The sequence below is a fragment of the Monodelphis domestica genome, chromosome 2, assembly GCF_027887165.1.
Source record: "Monodelphis domestica isolate mMonDom1 chromosome 2, mMonDom1.pri, whole genome shotgun sequence".
Classification (NCBI taxonomy): Eukaryota; Metazoa; Chordata; class Mammalia; order Didelphimorphia; family Didelphidae; genus Monodelphis; species Monodelphis domestica.
This window is the reverse complement of record NC_077228.1, coordinates 488343823-488366791: the sequence shown is the minus strand read 5'-3', so window position 1 is coordinate 488366791 and position 22969 is coordinate 488343823. Positions and strand designations below refer to the sequence as shown.

The 22969-nt window shown below is 43.0% G+C and overlaps 1 protein-coding gene across 5 annotated transcripts in view; it reads left to right on the top strand.

The window, feature by feature from the left end:
* IGSF3 (immunoglobulin superfamily member 3) overlaps nucleotides 1-21439 on the top strand; it is a 158712-nt gene extending 137273 nt beyond the window's left edge. For all 5 annotated transcript variants that reach the window (XM_056819258.1, XM_056819256.1, XM_056819254.1 and 2 more), the window contains 4 exons: nucleotides 3560-3970; nucleotides 8427-8834; nucleotides 13250-13681; nucleotides 18023-21439. In XM_056819258.1, coding sequence (XP_056675236.1) covers nucleotides 3560-3970; nucleotides 8427-8834; nucleotides 13250-13681; nucleotides 18023-18273 — 1502 coding nt within the window. In that variant the 3' untranslated portion in view covers nucleotides 18274-21439. The remainder of the gene's footprint in view (nucleotides 1-3559; nucleotides 3971-8426; nucleotides 8835-13249; nucleotides 13682-18022) is intronic.
* Nucleotides 21440-22969: the final 1530 nt, after the last annotated feature.

The window sequence follows — 22969 nt, the reverse complement described above, 5'->3', positions numbered from 1 at the left end:
AGAAGTGCCAGCAAAACAGATGCCCATTCATGAGGGAACCGCTCCCTAAATCATGGTATATGAATGTAAGAGAACATTCTTGTGCCATGAAAACCAGTGACTGTGACCACAGCTGAGAAACATGGGGGAATTCAGTGAACTGATGCAAAAGGAAGGGAGCAGAACCAGTAACACCAAGGAATGAGACAACTCCAACAGGGTTTTAATACCTACTCTGCTACCTGTCTAACTCAAACACCTATTGAGGAGACTGGGCAAAATTTTTAACCTCTCTGGGCCTTAGTTTCCTTTTCGGGACAATAAGGAAGATAGTGGTATCACTTTTAAGCTCCAAGTCTGTGATCCTGTCACAATCCTAGGAAAGACAGTCTCATCACAGATTAGTGCATAATCTCTGGAGTTAGCTCTTCCTTCTTGTTCCAGCAGCCCAATAACAGATGGCAGAAGGGAAGAAGAAACAAGGATCTCTTGATGGTATGACCCTGTCAGTCATTCCTTTTCCATTTACCCCTTTTCCGTTCATTCACTTGATTTTTTTCTTCCTCCCTCACTCCCTCCCTTCCTTTATCCCTTCCTTCCCTCCCTCCCTCCTTCCTTCCCTCCTTACTACCTTCCTCTCTTCCTTCTTTCTTTCCTCCTTTCTCCCTTTTCCTTTCCTTCCTTCCTTCCTTCCTTCCTTCCTTCCTTCCTTCCTTCCTTCCTTCCTTCCTTCCTTCCTTCCTTCCTTCCTTCCTTCCTTCCTTCCTTCCTTCCTTCCTTCCTTCCTTCCTTCCTTCCTTCCTTCCTTCCTTCCTTCCTTCCTTCCTTCCTTCCTTCCTTCCTTCCTTCCTTCCTTCCTTCCTTCCTTCCTTCCTTCCTTCCTTCCTTCCTTCCTTCCTTCCTTCCTTCCTTCCTTCCTTCCTCCCTCTCTTCTCTCCCTCCCTTCCTTACTTTGTCTCAATAGCAACTCTAAGGGCAGTAACTAGGCAATAGGGATCAACTAAGAAGTGTTTGTGGCCACATTTGAACCCAGATCCTCCTGACTCCGGGCCTGGAGCTCTAACTGCTCTGCCACCTAAATGCCCTCCAACTGTTTTCTTTCACATAGCTCTAACCCAGTTTTCTCTGATCACCAATCATGCCATAGGCTCAGAGATTTAGGATTAGAATACAATATAGAGGCCATCTGGTCCAACCCTCCCATTTTATAGATGAAGAACTTGGATCCAGAGGAGTGATTGCCTGTAGTCCCATAAGTAGGAGCATCTCAGAGCTAGGATCCAAATCCTGGTCATTGGGATCATAAATATAGAATTGGAAGACCATCCATTTCAGTGTCTCAATTTACAGGCAAGGAAACTGAGACCCAGGGAACATAAAGTAATAAAGCAGTATCAGGTAAAATTCAAACCCTGGTTTTCTGACAGTCCCTTCCTTCTTGCCCCTGCCCCCAGCACCTTTACTCAGAGATGATCTCCCATTTATATTTCTATATACCTTATTTCTACATGGCCATCTGTCTGTTGTCTCCTCACTAGTATGTGACCCTCTTAAGGGCAGGGATCAGCTCTTTTTCTTTCCTTTGTAATCTCTGTGCTAAGCTCAGTGGACAAGCTTGGCAACTGACGTGTTCTTGAGTCACCTTTCCATCAAATTTTCTTCCTACCCCACCATGCTGCCTTTAAAACCTCATGGCTATGGTAGGCAGAAAGAAAAATGGCATTGGGGCAGCTGGGTAGCTCAGTGGATTGAGAGCCATGCCTAGAAACAGGAGGTCCTGGGTTCAAATGTGACCTCAGGTACTTCTAAACTGAATGACCCTGGACAAGGCACTGGACCCCTATTGCCCAGCCCTTAACCCTCTTCTGCCTTGGAACCAATATATAGATTCAAAGACAGAAGGGTTGAGAAGAGAAGAGAAGAGAAGAGAAGAGAAGAGAAGAGAAGAGAAGAGAAGAGAAGAGAAGAGAAGAGAAGAGAAGAGAAGAGAAGAGAAGAGAAGAGAAGCACTATCTCTGCCCTGTTCCTAGCCCTACACTCTTCTAGTTTAGCTTCTTGCAAAACATCGATCTCCTGAGTTTCCTCCCCCTTGTTTCCTATTTTATGAAAATAGAAAGAGCCAGAAATGTCCACTGATCACTCAGGCATTTAGAGCACAAAACAATGAAATCATTTTTTCTTTCCTCTTTTTTTCAATTACATGCAGAAACAATGTTTGATGATTATTTTCTAACATTTTGCAGTTCAGATTGTCTGCCTCTCTCCCGGTCCCCCAGGTGGTAAATAGTTTGATATACATTTTCTATCTTAGAATCAACTCTATGAATTAGTTCCAAGGCAGAATAACAGTAAGGGCTAGGAAATGGGGGTCAAATGACTTGCCCAGGGTCACACAACTAGGAAGTGTCTGAGACCAGATTTGAACTAAAACCTTCCATCTCCAAACCTGGCTCCCTCTCCGCTGAGCCACCAAGCTGCCCCTCAATGAAATTTTTTTTTTCACTAAAGTACCGTGAACTTGGCCAAAAGCGTAAAGATCTTGGACCTGCTACTTACTTAGCTGTGTGACCTTGGGCAAGTCCTTTCCCTCATCCATCTGTTCAACCTATGTTCCTTCATCTATCAATTTGAGTTGGATTTAGTAATCTGTATAGTATTACCTTGGGCAAGTTCTTTCCCTCATCCATCTGCTCAACCCAAGTTCCTTCATCTATCAATTTGAGTTGGACTCAGTAATTTGTATAGTACCTTCTAGCTTTGTCTGGTCATAAATTAATTAGTCACAACTTCAGGTTTCAGTCCTTTCTTGGTGACAGAGACTTATATCACTCTTATGTTTGTGTGTGTGTGTTTTAAGGTAGGATCTTACATGCTCCCCAAAGTGCATTTTGATCCACGTTACCTGCTGCTGTAAACCTTGATTTTAGTCAAGGCGGCCAGTTTTGATGAACCTTAGTGTGTGAGACTAATATATTCAGACCCTCTCAAAATCTGAAAGCTGGGGTCAGCTAGGTTGCTCAGTGGATAGAGTCAAGCCTAGAGATGGGAGGTCCTGGGTTCAAATGTGGCCTCAGACACTGCCTAGTTGTGTGACCCTGGGAAAATCACTTAACCCCAGTTGTCTAGACTTTACCGCTTTGGAACCAATCCTTGATATCCATTCTAAGACAGAAGGTAAGGATTTTAAAATAAAATAAAATGCACCAAGTGAATTGCTATATGCTTTGAATGACTCCTTCGATTCATTTTTTAAGCTCCTTTAAGGAGTTAGTTAGGTGGCTCAGTGTATAGAGAGACTGGCCTGAAGTCTGGAGATTCTGTGTTCAAATCTGACCTGAGACACTTTCTAGCTGTGTGACCCTAGGCACGTCACTTAATCCCAGTTGCCTAGACCTCATACCAATTTCTGTCTTGTAACTGATACTTAATATTGATTTTAAGATGAAGGTAAGTTTATTGCATTTTTTAATTGAAAATAGTTCCCTTTTAGGCAGGCTATGTTGTTGGGGGTTTTGTTTGTTTGCTTTGTTTTTTGGATGCTTTGACTATCCTTAAAAAACTGTTTTCTCTTCCCTTCCAGTGACAAAGTTGCAAGTAAGTAAGTCAAAACGGACCATCACCCTGGTAGAGAACAGACCCATCCAGCTGAACTGCTCAGTGAAGTCCCAGACCAGCTTGAACTCCCACTTTGCCGTCCTCTGGTATGTCCACAAGCCCTCGGACGCTGATGGAAAGCTCATCCTGAAAACCACCCACAACTCAGCGTTTGAGTATGGCACCTATGCTGAGGAGGAGGGCCTGCGAGGGAGGCTGCAGTTTGAGCGGCACATGTCGGGGGGCCTCTTCAGCCTGACGGTGCAGAGAGCTCAGGTCAGCGACAGTGGCAGTTATTACTGCCACGTGGAAGAATGGCTTCTGAGCCCCAACTATGCCTGGTACAAGCTGGCAGAAGAAGTTTCAGGACGGACTGAGGTCACAGTGAAACGGCCAGGTACGTTAGCTGATTCATCTCCCGTCTCAGATTCTGGAATCCTTGAGAACCAGGAGGGATCAGGAAAGTGAAGAGGGATCATGAGAGTAAAGAGGGATCAGGAGAACCAGGAGGAATCAGGAGGGATCATGAGAGTGAAGAGGGATCAGGAGAACCAGGAGGAATCAGGAGGGATCATGAGAGTGAAGAGAGATCAGGAGATCCAGGAGGAATCAGGAGGGATCATGAGAGTGAAGAGAGATCAGGAGAACCAGGAGGAATCAGGAGGGATCATGAGAGTGAAGAGAGATCAAGAGAACCAGGAGGGATCAGGGGGGATCATGAGAGTGAAGAGAGATCAGGAGAACCAGGAGGAATCAGGAGGGATCATGAGAGTGAAGAGGGATCAGGAGAACCAGGAGGAATCAGGAGGGATCATGAGAGTGCAGAGAGATCAGGAGATCCAGGAGGAATCAAGAGGGATCATGAGAGTGAAGAGAGATCAGGAGATCCAGGAGGGATCAGGAGAACCAGGAGGAATCAGGAGGGATCATGAGAGTGAAGAGGGATCAGGAGAACCAGGAGGAATCAGGAGGGATCATGAGAGTGCAGAGAGATCAGGAGATCCAGGAGGAATCAAGAGGGATCATGAGAGTGAAGAGAGATCAGGAGATCCAGGAGGGATCAGGAGAACCAGGAGGAATCAGGAGGGATCATGAGAGTGAAGAGGAATCATGAGAGTGAAGAGGGATCAGGAGAACCAGGAGAAATCAGGAAGGACCATGAGAGTGAAGAGAGATCAAGAGAACTAGGAGGGATCATGAGAGTGAAGAGGGATCAGGAGAACATAGGCATAGAGCCAGAAGGGACCTAAGAGGCCATCGAGTACACCTTTCCTGCCTCATCAACAGAACAGGGGAGGGAGAGCTAGAGGCTAAATACTAAATGGTGAATGAAAGGTGCCATTGGAATCTCAGGCTTTCCAATTCTATACCTATTGATCTTTCCACTATACAGCAATGCCACTCCATCATCTAAGATGTCCATTGTTGGAACTGAAAGGAGCTTTAAAAAAATTAATTAAAACCTTACTGACTCCAAGTCTACTGCTATCTACCTGCCCCTACTGTGGGGAACAAATAAATGGAGCAGGAAGTAGAGACAACAAAGGAAGGGGACTAGCTTAAGAAAGTGTATTAGGATTTCGTGTGTGTGTGTGTGTGTGTGTGTGTGTGTGTGTGTGTGTGTGTGTGAGAGAGAGAGAGAGAGAGAGAGAGAGAGAGAGAGAGAGAGAGAGAGAGAGAGAGAGAGAGAGCGCCAGCGAGAGCCAGCCCAAGAGGCTTTTGAAAAATTTCCTCATTCTAAAAAAATTCTGTCCACCCACAGAGCCTGCTGTGTCCAGCTGTGACCCAATCTCCCTCTAGAGGAATTTTCTAGTGGCCTGTAGTCTGACCTCAGTTTCTCTAAGCCTCTTGCTAACTTCACAGATTGCCAGTGATCATAACGATGATTCCCCACATTATCAGGCTTGTGTATATGACAGGGTTTGTCCTTCTAGTTGGGTGCATGTTCAGGTCCTGGTACCAAGCAATGCTTTTGGCCTTGCTCTTCCTTATCAAGCCCCATTTATAGTGAAACTGAAATACTGTTAACAGATCAGAGCTCAGTCATAGAGACTGTATATTGTCTCTGCCCTGATGCCCATACAAAATATCCCTCACCTGTGTATGATGCTTGGCTTGTGAATTTTCAAACCCATGATGCTCAGATCAGAAGGGAATATTTTATTCTATTTAATGGAAAAATTAAATATTTTGGTGCCTAGAAAAATTTGATCACAATAGAATGTGATCCCCTTAAGGACAGAGACCATGTTTTTGTCTTTCTTTGTTCCCAGCCAGGGCTTAACATGGTGCCTAAAACTGGATATTAAATACTTAATACTTATGGCCAAGACTTGAGAAGCCCCCAGGCCAAGCTAGCTCTTAGAGGAAAAAAAAGGCATTATTGAATACCTTAAAAATATCTCTGCTTGAAAAAAAAATAAGCCATAGGGTTAGCTAATTGGCACAGTGGATGGAGCCCCAGTCCAACAGACCTGGAGGTCCTGGGTTCAAATGTGTCCTGAGACACTTCCTAGTTGTGTGACCCTGGACAAATCACTTAACCCCCATTGCCTAGCCCTTACCACTCTTCTGTTTTGGAACCAATATACCGTATTGATTCGAAGGCAAGAGAGTAAAGGTTTTTTTAAAAATGGTTAACCGTTGTCCAGAAGGCCTGAGTTTGGATCCTGCCTCACATATTTATTAACTGTAAACCCTGGGCTACTCACTTAGCTTCTCCTCTTCAGTTTCCCCACCTATAAAATGGGAATAATAATAATAGCACCTACCTCTCAGGGTTGTTTTAAGGATCAAATGAGATCATCCATCAGTGCTAGCCATGAATATTATTATTATTCAGTCTAACATTCAACAACTGGGCACTATTTATTACCTTATAAGATATATTAGCTTCCCCTACTACTATTTTAAAAATTCCTCTTGGGTAACAGAATATTCTCTTGCCTCCCTTCCCAAATCTCTACCCTTTTAATAATGCTAATTGACATTTATATAGTAATTTAAAGATTGGGAGGCCCTTGGCATGGATTATCTTACTTGAATGTCACAATAACCCATTTAAGTGGGTAGGTTCTATGGGTATTCAGCTCAGAGAGAAATACCTGGCCCCATACTTAATGAAATATTGGAATCTGAATTCAAACCCAGGTCCTCCTGGATCCAAATCCAAAGCTCTGAGTACTCCACCCTCATACCTCTTTTTTTATACCTTGTGATCCCTTTGATCCTACTACTATCGAATAAGTCCTAAGAGGAGTGTTTTAATTAGAGGAGAATTAATCACAACTTCCTTTTATCTCTTTAAAATTTTTAATAGTTTGCTATTTCTATTAAATAATAGAATTTTTATTAAATAATATTACTAGTTCTATTTTAATCATTTAATAGTTCTATTAAATAATATTAATATTTCTATTAATAGTTTAATATTTCTATTAAGTAATATTAATATTTCAATATTTTGAGGGCAGCTAGGTGACTCAGTAGATAGAGTGCCAGGTCTGGAGTCAGAAAGACTCATTTTTATAAGTTCAAATCTCACCTCAGACACTTACCAGCTGTGTGTCCCTGGGCAAATCACTTAACCCTGTCTGCCTCAGTTTCCTCCTCTGTCAAATGAACTGGAGAAGGAAATGGTGAGTCATTCCAGTATCTTTGCCAAGAGGATCAGAAAGAGTCTGAAATGCTGGAACAATAGCATTATTTCTAGGATAAAATGGGAAATCATCAGCCTAGCTCATAAGGTCTCCTCAATATGACTCCCTCACCTCTCTCTCCTATTCTACCTCTGCATATTAAATTGCCCTTCTACCTATTTTCCGTACCCATTATTTCATCTCTCATCTCCCCACCTTTGCATGGACAGATCTTCATGTCTAGAATATATATACTCCCTTCTCACCTAACTCCTTCAGAAGGCAAGTAGTTCAGGTGTGTGCCACCTCCTTCATGAAGCCTTTCTTGATTTTCCTCTTTCTCTAATTGTTCATCCTTTTTCTCTCTTGAATATTATCTTGTATATATTTTATGAGACCACTAAGTGACTCAGGATATAGAGTGCCAGATCTAGAATCAGGAAGACACATCTTCCTGAATTCAAACTTGGCCTCAGGTACTTATTAGCAGTGAGACCTTGGGCAAGTCACTTAACCCTGTTTGTCTCAGTTTCTCCACCTATAAAATGAGCTGGGGAAGAAAATGGCAAACCACTCTAGTATCTTTGCCAAGAAAACCCCAACTGGGGTTTTATTACCTGTATGACCCTGAGCAAGTCATTTAACCCCATTTGTTTTCATTCTCATCTATAAAATGAACTGGAGAAGGAAATGGCAAATCCCTCCAGTCTCTCTGCCAAGAAAACCCCAAATGGGATCACAAAGAATTGGACAGGACCAAAAACAACTGAACAGGAAATATGTTTTCGATTCCCTCATCTTTCCCACTTTCCCTCTCACTTCCACCAAGAATTTCTTTCTCTAATCCCTTTTCAAATGTAAGCTCCCTACGGGCTAAAGCTCTTTGGATTTTATCTTTGTGTCTTCCCCACCTTACATGTAGAAGGTAATTATTAAGTGTTTGTTCAAGAGAATTAAATTAAAATAAAGGTGTTCAATTAAAATGTAAGTACTTAAAATGTAGTCTTTCCCAAAGACTCAGAATGGTGAGACTGATCCAGCTAGCCCATTAGAGGGTTACTGTTCTCTTTATTCACGGGTTGATGTGCTGATTTTTACCCCAAATCCCCCTCCCATTCTGCCCCTTTGATTTGGGTCCTGCAGCATTAGATCAGTCCGTCATTTTTTGGCTCTTCTATCATTTCATCTGATTTTTTCCTGTCTTCTTGATGACAGATGTCCGCCTTAAGCTGAGCCAAGCCCAAGGCAACATCACGGTTCTGGAAACCCAGAGGGTGGAACTGGAGTGCGTGGTCCTGAATCGCACGAGCGGGGCTTCCCGGCTCTCCGTGGAATGGCACGTGTGGAAACCCAATCACCCCGAGAGAGAGACAGTCGCCCGCCTGAGTCGAGAGGCCACCTTCCACTATGGAGAGCAGGTTGCTAAGAACCATTGGAAGGGGAGACTGCATCTGGAAAGCCCTTCTCTGGGGGTTTACCGCCTCATCATCCAGAACACCGCCGTGCAGGACAGTGGGACGTACAACTGCCTCGTGGAGGAGTGGCTGCTGAGCCCCAGCGATGTGTGGTATAAACGGGCAGAAGATTCATCGGGACAGACAATCGTCACAGTATTGAGACCAGGTGATGCCCAGCAGGCTTGCAAACCTTGCTCTTTAACACTTGCCCCATGAGATGCCACGATAGACAGGGAAAAGAAATTGCAATCAGGGTCACATAGCTAGGAAGGATTTGAAGTCTGGAATTAAAAAAAACAAAACAAAACAAAACAACCCTTACTTTCTGTCTTAGAATTAATACTGGGTATTGGTTCCAAGGCAGAAGAGAGGTAAGGGCTAGGCAATGAGGGTGAAGTGACTCATCCAGAGTCATATAGGTAGGAAGGATTTGAAGTCTGGATTTTAAAAACAAAACAAAACACTCTTAACTACTGTCTTAGAATCAATACCATGTGTCGGTTCCAAGGCAGAAGAGCTGTAAGGGCTAGGCAATGGGGGTCAAGTGGATTGCCCAGGGTCACCCAGCTAGGAAGTGTCTGAGGCCAGATTTGAACCCAGGACCTCCTATCTCTAGGCTGGGTTCTTAATCCACTGAGCCACTTAGTTGCCCCTGAGGTCAGATTTAGACCTAGGTCCTTCTGACTTCAGTTCTCATGTTCTATACACTATGCCACTTAGCTGCCCCCCACCTCAGATACTTTCTAACTGTGTGACCCCAGGGTAAGTCACTTAATTTCTTTAGATTTCAATTTTCCCACCTAAAAAATGGGAATAATAATAGCATCTACCTCCCAAGTATTGTTTTAATGGTGATTTAAAGGTAAATTTTTCTCCTTGGAATCAATGAACTCTTATAATTAATGGCAGAACAGTAAAATATGTCATTTTCTTTTTAAGATTAACTTCCATCTTAGAATTTTGAAAGGTGAGAAAATATTAAGAGCCAGGCAATGGGGGTTAAATGACTTGCCAGGGCCTCACAGCTAGGAAGTATCTGGGGCCGGGTTTGAACCCACAACTTCCCATCTCTTGTCCTGGCTCTCTATCCATCAAGCCACCTAGCTGTACCCTGAAAACTTATTCTTAAGAAATGGCATTTATGGGGAAGCTAGGTGGCTCGGTGGATAGAGAGTCAGGACAAGAGATGGGAAGTTCTGGGTTCAAATCTGGCCCCAGATACTTCCTAGCTGTGAGGCCCTGGGTAAGTCACTTAACCACTATTGCCTGGCCCTTCCCACTCTTCTGCCTTAGAACCAATATCAATACATAGTATTTATTCTAAGATGGAAGGTAAAAGTTTTTTAAAAATAATAAGTTTTCAGAAGATGAAAAATGGGAAGCAGCCAGTTTCCTTCTCCTTAAGTTACTTTGTGGATTTCTAATATTCAGTGAGAAATGATTAGTCTACACATTGTAAATAAAAATGTAGGCAGCCCAGAACTCTTCCTCCCTGCCTTCTTTTTCACTTTCCTCATGGTAATGGCTGTCCCATTTCCCCCCTTTTTGGAAGGTATTTAGAAGCATAGAATGGCCTACACATATGGTTTGTTACCAATTTAAAGGAATAACCTTAAAAATCAGGAAATGCATGATCCATGTTTCCATAGCGACGTCAGCTGTCAAGAAAGGAGCCAGTTACCACTTAGCAGTCTGTCTGAGAATGCTTAGCATGAATGAGTTGATAGCAGACTGTCCCCACACGTTAGCATATCTGATTTTTAAACTTGTGTACTTTTTGCCTTTATGGTACTATTTTTAGTCTAAAAAAAGAGAGACACTTTTTGTTCCTCTGTCCCCTCCTGCGAGGGAAAAAGCCTTGGCATTCTTGGACTCCGGAGATCAGGGCTGTGTTCCTTCCCGACACTTATTCTGGTAATATGTGACCTTGAGCAAATTACTAGACCTTTCTAAATCTGTTTCCTCATTGGTACATGTGAAGGAAAGCAGTTGCACTTGTCTTAGAGAGAACTATTGCAAAGGTCAAAATAATAACAATAACAAAAACAATGACAGCTAATAAAGCATATTAGGGTTTTTCAAGTACATTACAAGTATTATCTCACGTCTTCCTCATAAAACCTAGGAAAGAGGTGCGACTGGTAGCTTCCTTATTTTAAAGATGAAAAAACTGAAGCAGAGAACAGTTAAATAATTTACCCAATGTCACACAGCTAGTCGGTGTCTGAGGACTGGATTTGAACTCAGATTTTCCTGACTCTAAGCCCATAATTCTGTCTAGCTATTCTACCTAGCAGTCATAAGGAAAAAATATATGTAAGTAGGGCAGCTAAGTGATTCAGTAGATAGAGCGCCAGGTCTGGAGTCTAGAGGACCTGGGTTCAAATCTGGATTTAGACACTGCCTAGCTATATAGCCTTGGATAAATCACTTAATCCCTTTTGCCTAGCCCTTGCCTTTCTGTCTTAGAGTTGTTACTAAGACAGAAAATAAGAGTTAAAAAGGAAAAAAAAACAAGGCATTTTACAATTACAAAAGTACTTTATGTATATGTAGATTGTTATAATATACAAGAAAACAATCCTAAGTGCTTTATAAACATCCTTTAAAAAGGTTTTTAAACATATCCCAGTGAATAGTTACATTATACCCAGTTATGTGTCGCATGGTGTTGAGGATGTATTCTCTTATTCACTGGTGTAGTGGGAGATAGCCTAGCCCAGGGGCTGAGGGTGCTGAATTTGAAGTCCAAGAGTCCTAGGTCCAGATCTCTTTTCTAATAGTTAATGACTCTGTGCCTATCAGCCAATCACTAACCTTTTGTTAATAACATAGATGATGAAAATAATACTAACACCTCCTCACATTTTAAAAGATATTTCTAAATGCTCTAACTCTTTGGAAACATTAGAGCCCTTAGAAATATCTTTTAAAATTTCTTAAATTTAATTTTAGTGCCTAAACTAGAAGAGAATACCAGATTGCCTTGGGTCACTTTCATTTGACATGATTGTTTTATTTTGCTTTTCTCTCTCTCTCTCTGTCTCGGAAACCACCTGCCTTTCTTCACCTGGAAGGCTGATGGTCACAAGGTCATAGATTTAAAAGTAGAAAGGACCTTGTGGGGCACAGAGGGCATGTAGTTTAACACCCACCTTTATAGATGAGAAAATTTGAGATCCATTGAGGTTAAGTAAGTCCCCCACAATCATACACTAGTGATTAGTAGTGAAGCCAGGACTCTGACTTCATCCAACGTTTTTCCATTACTGCATTCTGAGTCCTGTAAAATGAAAAATACTGGATCTATGGTTTGGATGCGTTCCCCTGAGATTGAGTCTTATGAACTAGCAGTTAACCTCAACTAGGTGGGCGTCATTTCATTAGTCAGTAGGTTATTTTGGTCATCCTTTGGGGTTTTTTAAATTGTTTTGGTTTGGATTTTTTGGTTCCAACCTGAAATTTCAATGATTCCGGAACCCCCTATCAGAGACTCCCTCCCTTATAGCCTCCTCCAATCTGCTAATAACATATCAGCACTTTGTATGTAAATTATTCTTAGGAAGTTGTCTAAGTCACCGAGAAGTTAGATCATACAGCCTGAGTGTATAACAGGCTGGATGGAATTGAATACAGGGTGTTATTTATCCCCACCCTGCCATGGAGCAGGGGAAATAGATATAGTTTTCACTTAAATAAATGCAAGCATATGAATATATAGGCAGTTAGGTGGTACAATGGATAGAGCTCAAGACCTGTAGTCAGGAAGACCTGAGTTCAGTTCTAGTATCAGACACTTACTAGTTTTGTAACCCTGGGCAAGTCACTTCACCCTGTTTGCCTCAGTTTCCTCATCTGTCAAATGAGCTGGAGAAGGAAATGGCAAACCACTCCAGTATCTTTGCCAAGAAAACCAAAATGTCATTGCAGAGAGTCAGACATGACTGTAAAACAACAGGTGGTTTTGTGTGTGTGTGTGTGTGTGTGTGTGTGTGTGTGTGTGTGTGTGTGTGTGCCTGCATGTGCTTATGCACACCTTTACCTAGAACATTTGCTTTCTCATTATAATAGCTCTACTAGATAGGAACCATGATGTGTGCGACATACCTCCATATTTGTGTATGCAACCACATCTACATATATAAATGTACATGTGTGTCTGTACAAATATAGATGTGTACCTACACATATCATGGTTCCTCGCCTCAGAGAGCCTACATTAACAAATTTCATAGCTTGATTACTGCCAGTCTTTAAAAACAAGCAAAAAACACAGACCACAACCAAACAGGAATGTGTAATGAGTACATACTCCTATGAGGTAATGGTGGTAAAAGATGTTTTATCAAGTACGCTGTGGTCTAGAGTGGGGAAGGGGGGAGACATTCTAATGCCGTAGTTTTTCTTCTGTGTCTGTATGAGGAAGGGGCCCAGGACAGGCTAGATTATTCCAATATTAGTCTTTGATCGTGGATACTTGGGAAGAAGTAGCTCTTTTCCCCATTGTCCACTCTGCTCTAGCAAAACTCTTGATGGACCTTCTTTTTGTATCCTTTGTTTCCCAATCCTCCTCCCTCTCAGATGCCACGCTGCAGGTAGACACGGTGGTACCCAATGTCACAGTGCCAGAGAAGTCCCCTTTCCAACTGGACTGCAACATCTTATCTCGCTCCAGTCAAGATTCCCGCTTTGCCGTTGCCTGGTATGCGCTCAGGACTAAAGCTGGAGGAAAGAAAGGCAACACACTAGAGGATGAGGAAATAGAGCGGAAGGCCATGCTAAGTGTTGGCCCTGATGCCATCTTTGGCCCCGAGGGCAATCACTGGGAGGGCAGGCTCCGGTTTCAAAGACTCTCACCTGTACTCTACCGGTTGACAGTTTTGCAAGCAGATCCTAGTGATACCGGCAACTACTCCTGCCGGGTGGAAGAGTGGCTGTCCAACCCTCAGAAAGAGTGGTACCGGCTGACTGAGGAGGAGTCTGGTCCAATTGGCATCCAAGTTCTGGACACAGGTGAGCTCATAAAATTCCCAGAGGAAAACACACGTGGGAGCTTTGGAATTCTACTTGATAGGAAAATGGGAAAAATCCACTTCCTGTTTGAAAGAACGAGCACAAGTCAACAGATTGTTCCTAGGAGTCTATGATGTAATAGATGCTGGGAGAAGACACAGAGTTGAATGATGAGGTTGAGTTCCTGTCCTCAGAGAGTTTACAGTTGAGAAGGGAAGCCAAGACAGAGGCAAACCTCTATAATATACACTAAATAGCCATTCTCAAAGTATGGTCCTAGTACCACAGGGGTCTCCAAGACTCTTTCAGAGGATCCTCCAAGTCAAAATTGTTTCTATAATAATATCAAAACTTTTTAATTTTTAATATAGCATTCAGTATAGAAGTTCAGCGTGATATAAATTCTAACATTGCAAAAGTCAGTAGATATACCCCACACAAATGAAAACTCACTGAAGGTGATGGGTGGTCTTCAATAATTTTTAAGAATGTGGAAGGGGCAGAGACCGACATATGGCTTAGTGGATTGAGAGCCAGGCCCAGACACAGTAGGTCTTTGGGTTCAAATCTGGCTTCAGATACTTCCTAGCTATGTGACCCTGGATAAGTCATTTAACTTCCCATTGCCTAACCCTTCCCATTCTTCTGCCCAGAAACCAATACACAGTATTGATTCTTTTTTTTTTTTAAACCCTTACCTTCTGTCTTGGAGTCAATACTGTGTATTGGCTCCAAGGCAGAAGAGTGGTAAGGGCTAGGCAATGGGGGTCAAGTGACTTGCCCAGGGTCACACAGCTGGGAAGTGGCTTAGGCCAGATTTGAACCTAGGACCTCCCGTCTCTAAGTTTGGCTCTCAATCCACTGAGCTACCCAGCTGCCCCCCACAGTATTGATTCTAAGACAGAAGGTAAAGATTGAAAAAAATAAAAAAGAATGTAGAGGGGTCCTGAGACCAGAAAGTTTGAGGACTGTTGTAAAGTAAAAGTGCTATCGAAAGAGGGTCAGAGGAAGAAATGGGACTTATTAATGGGCTTTGCAATCCAATTGGCAGATTTATAGAGTCGACCTCTTGATTACCCAAAATAAAGGGCATCTTCCCAAACTCCATGCTCTTCTCAAATTGTTGTATTGCAGTGGAACTTAGGATATTGTTATCCATCACATTCCCAAGCTCCAAGATCTAGAGATGAAACCAAAGGCATAATCAGCCCTTTTGTTCTGAGTTAGTAAGAGCTCTGAGGTTAGGGAGCCCGAGGGAGGGGTTATACCCATAACCCCCTTATCCCTGTGGATTCTGGAACTTTTTGCACATTATTTGTTTCAGGGAGAGCGGGTTGGGTGGAAGGCTGCATTGGAGAGATGAAGTGGATTTTGCCTAGGTGGTTGGGATTTGGGGCTAGGGCTCACAGAATTGAAGGGTAATTACTATAAAATAACTTTGAGCAATTTCACTTCCCTTCACCCCATTAGTTAAGTACCCTTTGTCTCGGTAAGCGCCTGCTACAGGAAGAGAGACCTGAGAGGGTACTTGTACTCAGTTATGTGTTGCAACAAGGCCAACAGAAGGAACACTGGTTTTTAATGGGCCATCTGTTGGGACACAGAAGCAATGTTGGAATTGTAGTATACTTGGTAATGGGATTTGTACAGCAAATTTGGGATTTGCCTGCAGTTCAAACATCTTGCTCAAACCAGCATCTATTGCCTCCTTGCCCAACAAGGCTCTGCTCAAAAGTAATAGCTGAACCGACTGATGAAATCCTGTCTCCTTTGCTTTCCTTATCTTCCCTGTTGAAGGTTATAATGAGCAATGAAGTAGAAAATAGGCATTCAGAGAAAAAGTGTAGAGCCTTGGGTAATCTCCAAACCGAATCGTCACCTGGTGAATAGTCTACCTGCCAAACGACCCAAATTAAAAGGGAAGTGTTTGGGGAACGTGTCAGTTTTTAATATTGCTCTTTGTTCATTTCCATTGATAGAGAGAGCACTTACTATGTGCCAGGAGCTCTGCTACTCAAACACTGTGGAAGTATAAGCAAGCAAAACTTTAGCTACCCTCAAGGAGCTTACATTCTAATGAGAGAAGACATCAGCAATCATTCATTAAGCACCCACAATATGCACCCACTCTTTTGAGAACAGAGGAAACAGAGAAGGACCAAAAAAATAAAAACAGTCTCTGCCTTCAGGGAACTCACAGTCTATAATGGAGGTGGGGTACAGGACATGGGGAGCAACGTGAAAACAGTTATGCACATACAAGTTATATTTAGGATAAATTAGAAATATTCAGAAAGGGTTGTCACTAGCACTTCTGTGGAGGATTATAAGAGGCTTCCTGTAGAAGGTTTGGTTTTAATTGAGACTTGGAGGCAGGAGATAGATGAGGAAGAAGAGAATTCCAGGCACTGGAGCCAGCCAGTGAAAATGTCCAGAATTGGGAGTGTTGTGTGTAAGGATCAAAAAAGAGGTGAGGGGTCCCTGGATCCTAGAGTATATGAAGGGAAGTGAGATGTAAGAAGACTGGGAAGGGGCCAGGTCTAGACAGGAGAACCTTCCAAGCTGTGTGGCCCTGGGCTAGTCACTTAACCCCCATTGCTTAGCCCTTACTGCTCTTCTGCTTTGGAACGAATTCATGTTATTGATTCTAAGACAGAAGATAAGGGTTTAAACAAAACTGACAAGAAAGAGGGAAGTTGGGTGACTCAGTATATTGAGAACTAGGCCTAGAGATGGGCGGTCCTGCATTCAAATATGACCTCATACACTTCCAAACTGTGTGTCTCTGGGCAAGGCACTTAACCACAATTACTTAGTCCTTACCGCTCTTCTGCTTTAGAACCAATACACAATATTGATTCTAAGATGTAAAAGGGTTTAAAAAAAAGAAGAAAACTGGGAAAGGGTGAAGGGATTAGATTATAGGAAGGAGTCAGAAACCAAATGGAAGGACCAGAGGGAGATGGTGTAGAAAAGTCAGGAAAATGAATCTCACCAATCAGGAGAGTGGGACCTCACAATGGAAGTTTAATGAATGAATAGAACAAAATTTAAAAGGAATTCCAAGATCATTCAGCTCAATTTCCCCCTTATTTTCTTGATGGGGAAAAAAAAAACCAGAAACCCAGAGCGGTTAAAGCTTACCCAATTCTCAAAACTAATTATCGGCACAGCCTGAATTTAGAACTCTGGTCTCTTGACTTCTACACCAATCAGTATTTGAGTTCAAATCACAAATTGCTAGAAATGAGTTACATGAGTAATTTAAAAGGTTTTTACCCAGTGATACCCAAACGGGATCCTTTGGAAATATGCAGCCCCACAGACTTATTCTCAATAGTCTAATTTGCTGAGAACATAGAGAGTGCATTTTGGGGAAAATGAGAAATAAGACTAGTCCTAAATGGCAGCCCCATTCAGCACAGCCAGCCATCATCCACAGACCGACTAAGATGAAATGTCTAGAGCAGTGTGCACAACACTGACCCGACCCTTAGGCAGTCTACAAATTCCTAGAAAAGAACCAAGATGGAAAAAATACCATCAGTGCCTTTGAGGCATCTCCTGGTGCAGTCTGGTGTAAGATACCTTGAGGAAAGGAAGGAAGCTAGGAGGAACTCGGGAGTTGATGGAAATGTCTTAGTTCTGGGAAGGATCTTCAGGAGCTGAAGATGAATGACATAAGGCAGCCACACTGAAGTTTGTGGACCCAGGCCTCCTGAGTTCCTCCATTATCCTCCCTTTGTCCCTAGTCTGCTTTCTTCAGGTCGTGTGTATTAACAGAAATCATGTGGACACTTGGGCGGATGCTAAATGATAAGGGTAATGTAACTGGCGGTTGTAATGGTACAGACATTATCTCCTGCAAGCCTGCTCGGAGGATGAATGAACATCGAACTCCCAGAGGATGCCTCTTCTCTCCCGCTGCTGGTGGGAACTGAGTGCAAAGGAGTAGGAGAAATATGACCAGGCAGGAAGTAAAGATGGAGTTGGAATCAATTGCTTTAGCATAATAAATATTATTAGGGTCTAATCAATAACTTCCATGTCCTTGCTTAATATTCCAAAAAGTAATCATGGTTAGTGATGGAAGTGGAGGGAGGGTGGACTTGCTCTGTGGGTAACTGCCACTGGATTTGGAAAAAGGGCTTGTCGCTGAATAACAGGTAAGTCATTCTTACCCTCTCCCCAGTTCATAGTGGATGCAGAAAAATAATTCCCAGAGTGAGACACGGGAGCTCTGCCAAATGGCTTCCATTTGTTTGAGTACCATCTTTGGGAACCAACAAGGATCAGATTTCCATGCCTTTTACTGCTCTTTCTCTCCCCGCTGCTTTTCAGGCTCGACGCTCCAGTCCATCATCTGTGCCAATGATGCTCTCTTCTACTTTGTCTTCTTCTACCCCTTCCCCATCTTCGGCATCTTGATCATCACCATCTTACTAGTCCGCTTCAAGAGTAGGAACTCTAGCAAGAACTCTGAAGGCAAGAATGGAGTACCCTTGCTGTGGATCAAAGAGCCCCACCTCAACTATTCCCCGACTTGCCTGGAGCCTCCTGTTCTCAGCATCCACCCAGGAACCATAGACTAAAAGAAGACTGGGGTGGACGTGGCACCCCAAGGAACAGATGGATCTTTGTTGCTTCCTTTCTTCCGTCTGTGCATTTCATACCGTAGAACAGCCGCTAGACTCTGGAGTCCCCTGCCCAATGGGTTTTCGGGCTTGAAAATTTTTATAAATTCCCCTAGCCAGTGACAGAGATAGACACTTGTTGCTGGCACCCAGCAGATACCCTCTGCTCTTTATTTCCGTTGACTGACTAGTTCCTCTGGTTCTGATGTCATACCCCTGCTGTTAGAGATCTCTTCTTGAAACATACTGAGTAACTCCTGGAGCCACTTTGACTCATTAATTTATAGTATTCTCTTATGGTCGTTAGAGGACTTTGTTCGTGGGGTTTTTTGGTACCTAGTTTGAAATCACTTTGGTTCAGCCTTTCTGAATGGTTGGAACTCCCCCTTACCCCTAACTGATGACAAAAAGAACCAAGAACTATAGACTGACGAGGGGTCTTTTTTGAGACTTTTTTCCTTTTGCACATTTCAAAAAGCTACCCCTGAATCAAAATATTCCAAGCTGTTTTACTTGCAGAAAAATATTTGAAAATAGTGTGTAGCATAGGCCCAATTTGTATTTTATTTTTTTTCCTACAGCCCAGCCCAGAGTGGTTTGAATCACTTTGTAGTCAAGATGAAAGCCTAGATTTTCCTTCAAAAGGACCATGTGCATACAGGAGAAAAGGAAGCCCATCAGGAGCAGACATTGTCTAGCTAACTTGCCTATCAGACAGGCCAAAAAGGCTTTACTGGAAGCTTGCCAAAAAATTAAAATTAAAAAAATCTTTGGAAAGGCAATCCAGAGCTCAACGACAGTCCTTTTCCAAACTAACGTACACATGAGGAAGGCTGCTTTCCATTCATCTTTATCAGTCTGGATTAGAGAGGAAAGGATTCCCATTGGTTTGGGCAGTAATGTTTGGCCACTAGGTGATGGCAGCGACCTTAGAGTTCGTGAGATTTTAGTTCATGCTGCTTTGGCAAACCTTTAAGGAGCCCCAGCATATGGTGCACCTGGAGCTGTGCTCTAACGCCAAAATGCATGTGGTGGCAAGTGAAAAGATGAGGGCCAGTAGGGACTCCCACCAATCAGATTTGTTGAGAGTGGAAGATGGAGAGGAGAGGGAAGGGATCTCCTAGGCTTGGCATTGGTGAATAACAACCACCATCCCTTCCAAAACAAGTGATTTGCATCCCCCCAAGAAATAGGTATCACTTTTTTGCTATCAGTACTTTTTCTTCCTACATCCTATCTTTAGAAGAGTGTTGTCAGGAGTTGGGGAAGAGGAGAATTACCCAGTATGTGCTAGTATACGTTCTTAGTAGCTTGAGTACTTTGGCCTTTTCTAGTCTTAGTTAAAGAGGATCCAGTGCCATCGTGGGTACTTTTCTTCCTTACCCACTTAGATTGCTTTTTTTTAATAGATTTTTATACTTGTTGTCCTTTTAGCTGTAGCTTGGACTTTTGTCCCCTGGCCCAATCCTTGAGTCTTCCTGCTGAGAAGGTTAATTTTTCAGAGCCTTCCTAGACATGACCTGGGATGATGCTACTACCATTTAATGCTATAAGACAAAGTGCTTTGCTACTCTGGGCCATCAGTATGGGGAAGAGAAGGGGAGCTCACTTACTTTCTATCCTCCATTCCTCCCCCATTTTCATGAAGCTGTTTTTCCAGACTTTTTCTTCACCTATTTAACTTGACATATAGTGCCAGAGGGTGGTGGCTGCCCCAGACTGGCCCACATCCTGTATCCCAGAGTAGTCCCCAGTCTGGAGGAACCCCACCTCCTGACCTTGACCCCACTCCGCTTCGTGGCCCCCCACCCCGGCTCTCACTAGATGTATGGTGAAAGTGAACTCTCACAAGTTTCCTGGAACTTGAACCCAGGCTTGGAGCAGGATCCAGAGGGTAGCTGAGGAAATTTCAGGCTTATTCTGGCCTCGACTCCAGTCCTCAGGGAGGCGCTAGGGGTCCCAGCATTTGAGTAGGGGGTCAGTGTGTTCATTAGATGCTTTTCACCTGTTTTCTGCTCAACCACCTGCAGCAAGGTGATCAGCCTAGTAGTCGTTTTTTTTCCGACAGCCTGGCATGACCAGGGCTGGTTAGCGCCAGCCATACCAGTACTCTACCTTCAGAGAACACCTAGGCACTGCCACCTTAAATCATCCCGGCTGCCTAACCCTCTTCCTTTGGCTTATTTTTATTATCTACTCCATCAGCACTTGGAACATATGGCATTATCTCAGTTGTCATTCGGTTGGGAAACAAAACTGTCTTTGAAACTTGTATTTCTTGCCACTTCCATTTCATTTTTGGGCAGGTGACTCCCAAAGAGAAGGAGCCAGAATAGACTGGAGGAGGGTGGGGGAAGACCGCCTTTTTGTCTCTGAAAGAAAAAGGTGCCGCAGGGCGAGACGGGGGAGCTGCTTCTTTCCAAGATGTTGGCAGTAACTAGGAAGCCACCTCCAGCTGGTTGGTGCTTAGAGGAAGGGAGAAGAAGCTCTGTGGAACAAAGCATCAAAAGAAGTCTGAGATTGAAAAAGAAACCGAAGCCAGTATTTTATGATGATGCTGTTTTTTTCTTCTGTGCGTATTTCATCCAGCCAGGGATGCCATCAAAGGGCGAGCTTGGCCATCTCCCGATTTCTGTTGGAACCAAGTCACAGACTACCTGGGGCCATTTCCACGAGAATGTTTTCTCCTGTGGTCCTTCAGACAAATGGTCAAATGGTGCCCTCCAGTGGCCCCAGTCCTTCATTTCACGTTTTTTTCTGGGGCTTTGTCTCTCCCTGGTCCCAAAGAGGAAAAACAGCTTGGATCTATTGTTAAGTAATAACCTTTGCAATATTAACCATGGCGCATTTATGAAACAACCACACTGTGCTAGACTCTTTGAAGGCACACAGACAAGATGAGGACCTCCTTCACCAGAGTGTTTCTATGAAAAGTTTTATTATTCTTTCCAAACAACGGTTCTTCTGCATTAACTTGAGGAGCAAAAGGAGGGGAGGAAGGACATTGCCCATGCATGATGTGGAAAGCTGTTGGATTTTTTTTAAGGAAACTATTTGTATGATGTTGCACTAAAAAATGTTTTATAAACACTTCGGAGACCTGTAGTAAATTATGTTGAAAATATGACTTTCTATTTACTTTGTTTGAAGTTCTTTTGTTTTTACTTCAAGACTTACACCTTCTTGCAGCCTCCAACTCCTCCATTTCCAGGGGTAGCTCTGAGCCCCCAACTCTTAGTATAGGAAGAGAGAGCACTAGAATAGAGAGATATGGATTTGGATCCTGGCTTTCCATTTAACTTGGGATTTTGAGTAAGCCATGGGCTGTTTTTGCCTTTTCTGTCTATTAAAATGAAATAGGGATTAAAATGGGGAAAAAACTTTTGGGGGGCTAAAATATGTTATGGAGGCAGCTGGATGGTATAGTGGATAGAGTACCCAGCCTAGAGTCAAGAAAATTCATCTTCCTGAGTTCAAATCTGCCTTAGACACTTCCTATCTGTGTGACCCTAGGTAAGTCACTTAACTATTTGTGTCTTCATCTGTAAAATGAGCTAGAGAAGGAAATGGCAAATTACTCTAGGATCTTTGCCAAGAAAACCCCAAATGGGGTCAGGAAGAGTAGGACATAATTGAACAACTTCCTGAATTCAGGCTCAGAGCTTTATCCACTGTGCTACCAATATGCCTCAAATTGGGCTCATAATATAAAAGATAAAAGTTTATAATAGAAGAAAAAGTTCTCAAACACATGTAATAGCAGGCTGTCACTGGGTGGACCCATATGGGGTCACAAAGGGTCAGATACAAACTGTAATGATGGAACAACTACAATAAAAATGTTATTGCCTCTTATAGCGTAGTTGTGATAAGGTACCCCAAAGCCTTTAGAAGCAAGCTACTATCAAGATTAAGGCTTTGGTTGCCCTACCCTAATTCATGGAGAACACAACAAAGACCACATTCAAGTTTTAAAATTTCAGTTTCCAGACCTCAAAGAGCAAGTGTACGGGAGATGGAGGAGTTTCTTCTGGACCCTGAAGAAATCAGGAAAAACGATCACACGTGAGAGTGGAGAACGTACCCCTCTGGGTTCTTGGCTTTGTACAGTCCTTTCCTTGAAGTCACCCCCCCATGGGCTATTTATTTGTCTTGGAGGCACTTGCCTCACCTCCAAAGGGGGAAGTATAAGCAGCAATCTCAACAGCAGTCCAAAGATGAATAATAAGCCATTTATAAATAGTTATCACCCTAAAAGAGCTAGAAAGTGAAACTGAAGATGACTTCTGTCTCCGACTCTTCCCAGGGATATTTTTTCTTTCTCTCAGGCCATGTTAAAGATATTATCTAGTAGCCATAGCCAGCTTTAAGGTCAGCTAAGTGCTTTGCAAATATCTCATTGCATCCTCACCACAACTTAGGGAGATAGAATTTATGATTATCCCCATTTTATAGATAAGGAAACAAAGGCAGTCCGACTTTAGTCACGCTGTTAGTAAGTGTCTGAGGCCAGATTGAGTTTAGGTCTTCTGCCTCCTCTACCCATTGTGCAGGAGTAGATGGCCAGCCTGAGCCTGACAATGGCTCTTTGGCATGACTTGACTGGGCTTTTGGAGCTGATCAGCCATGCCAGACCCGGGCACTGCCCATGCAG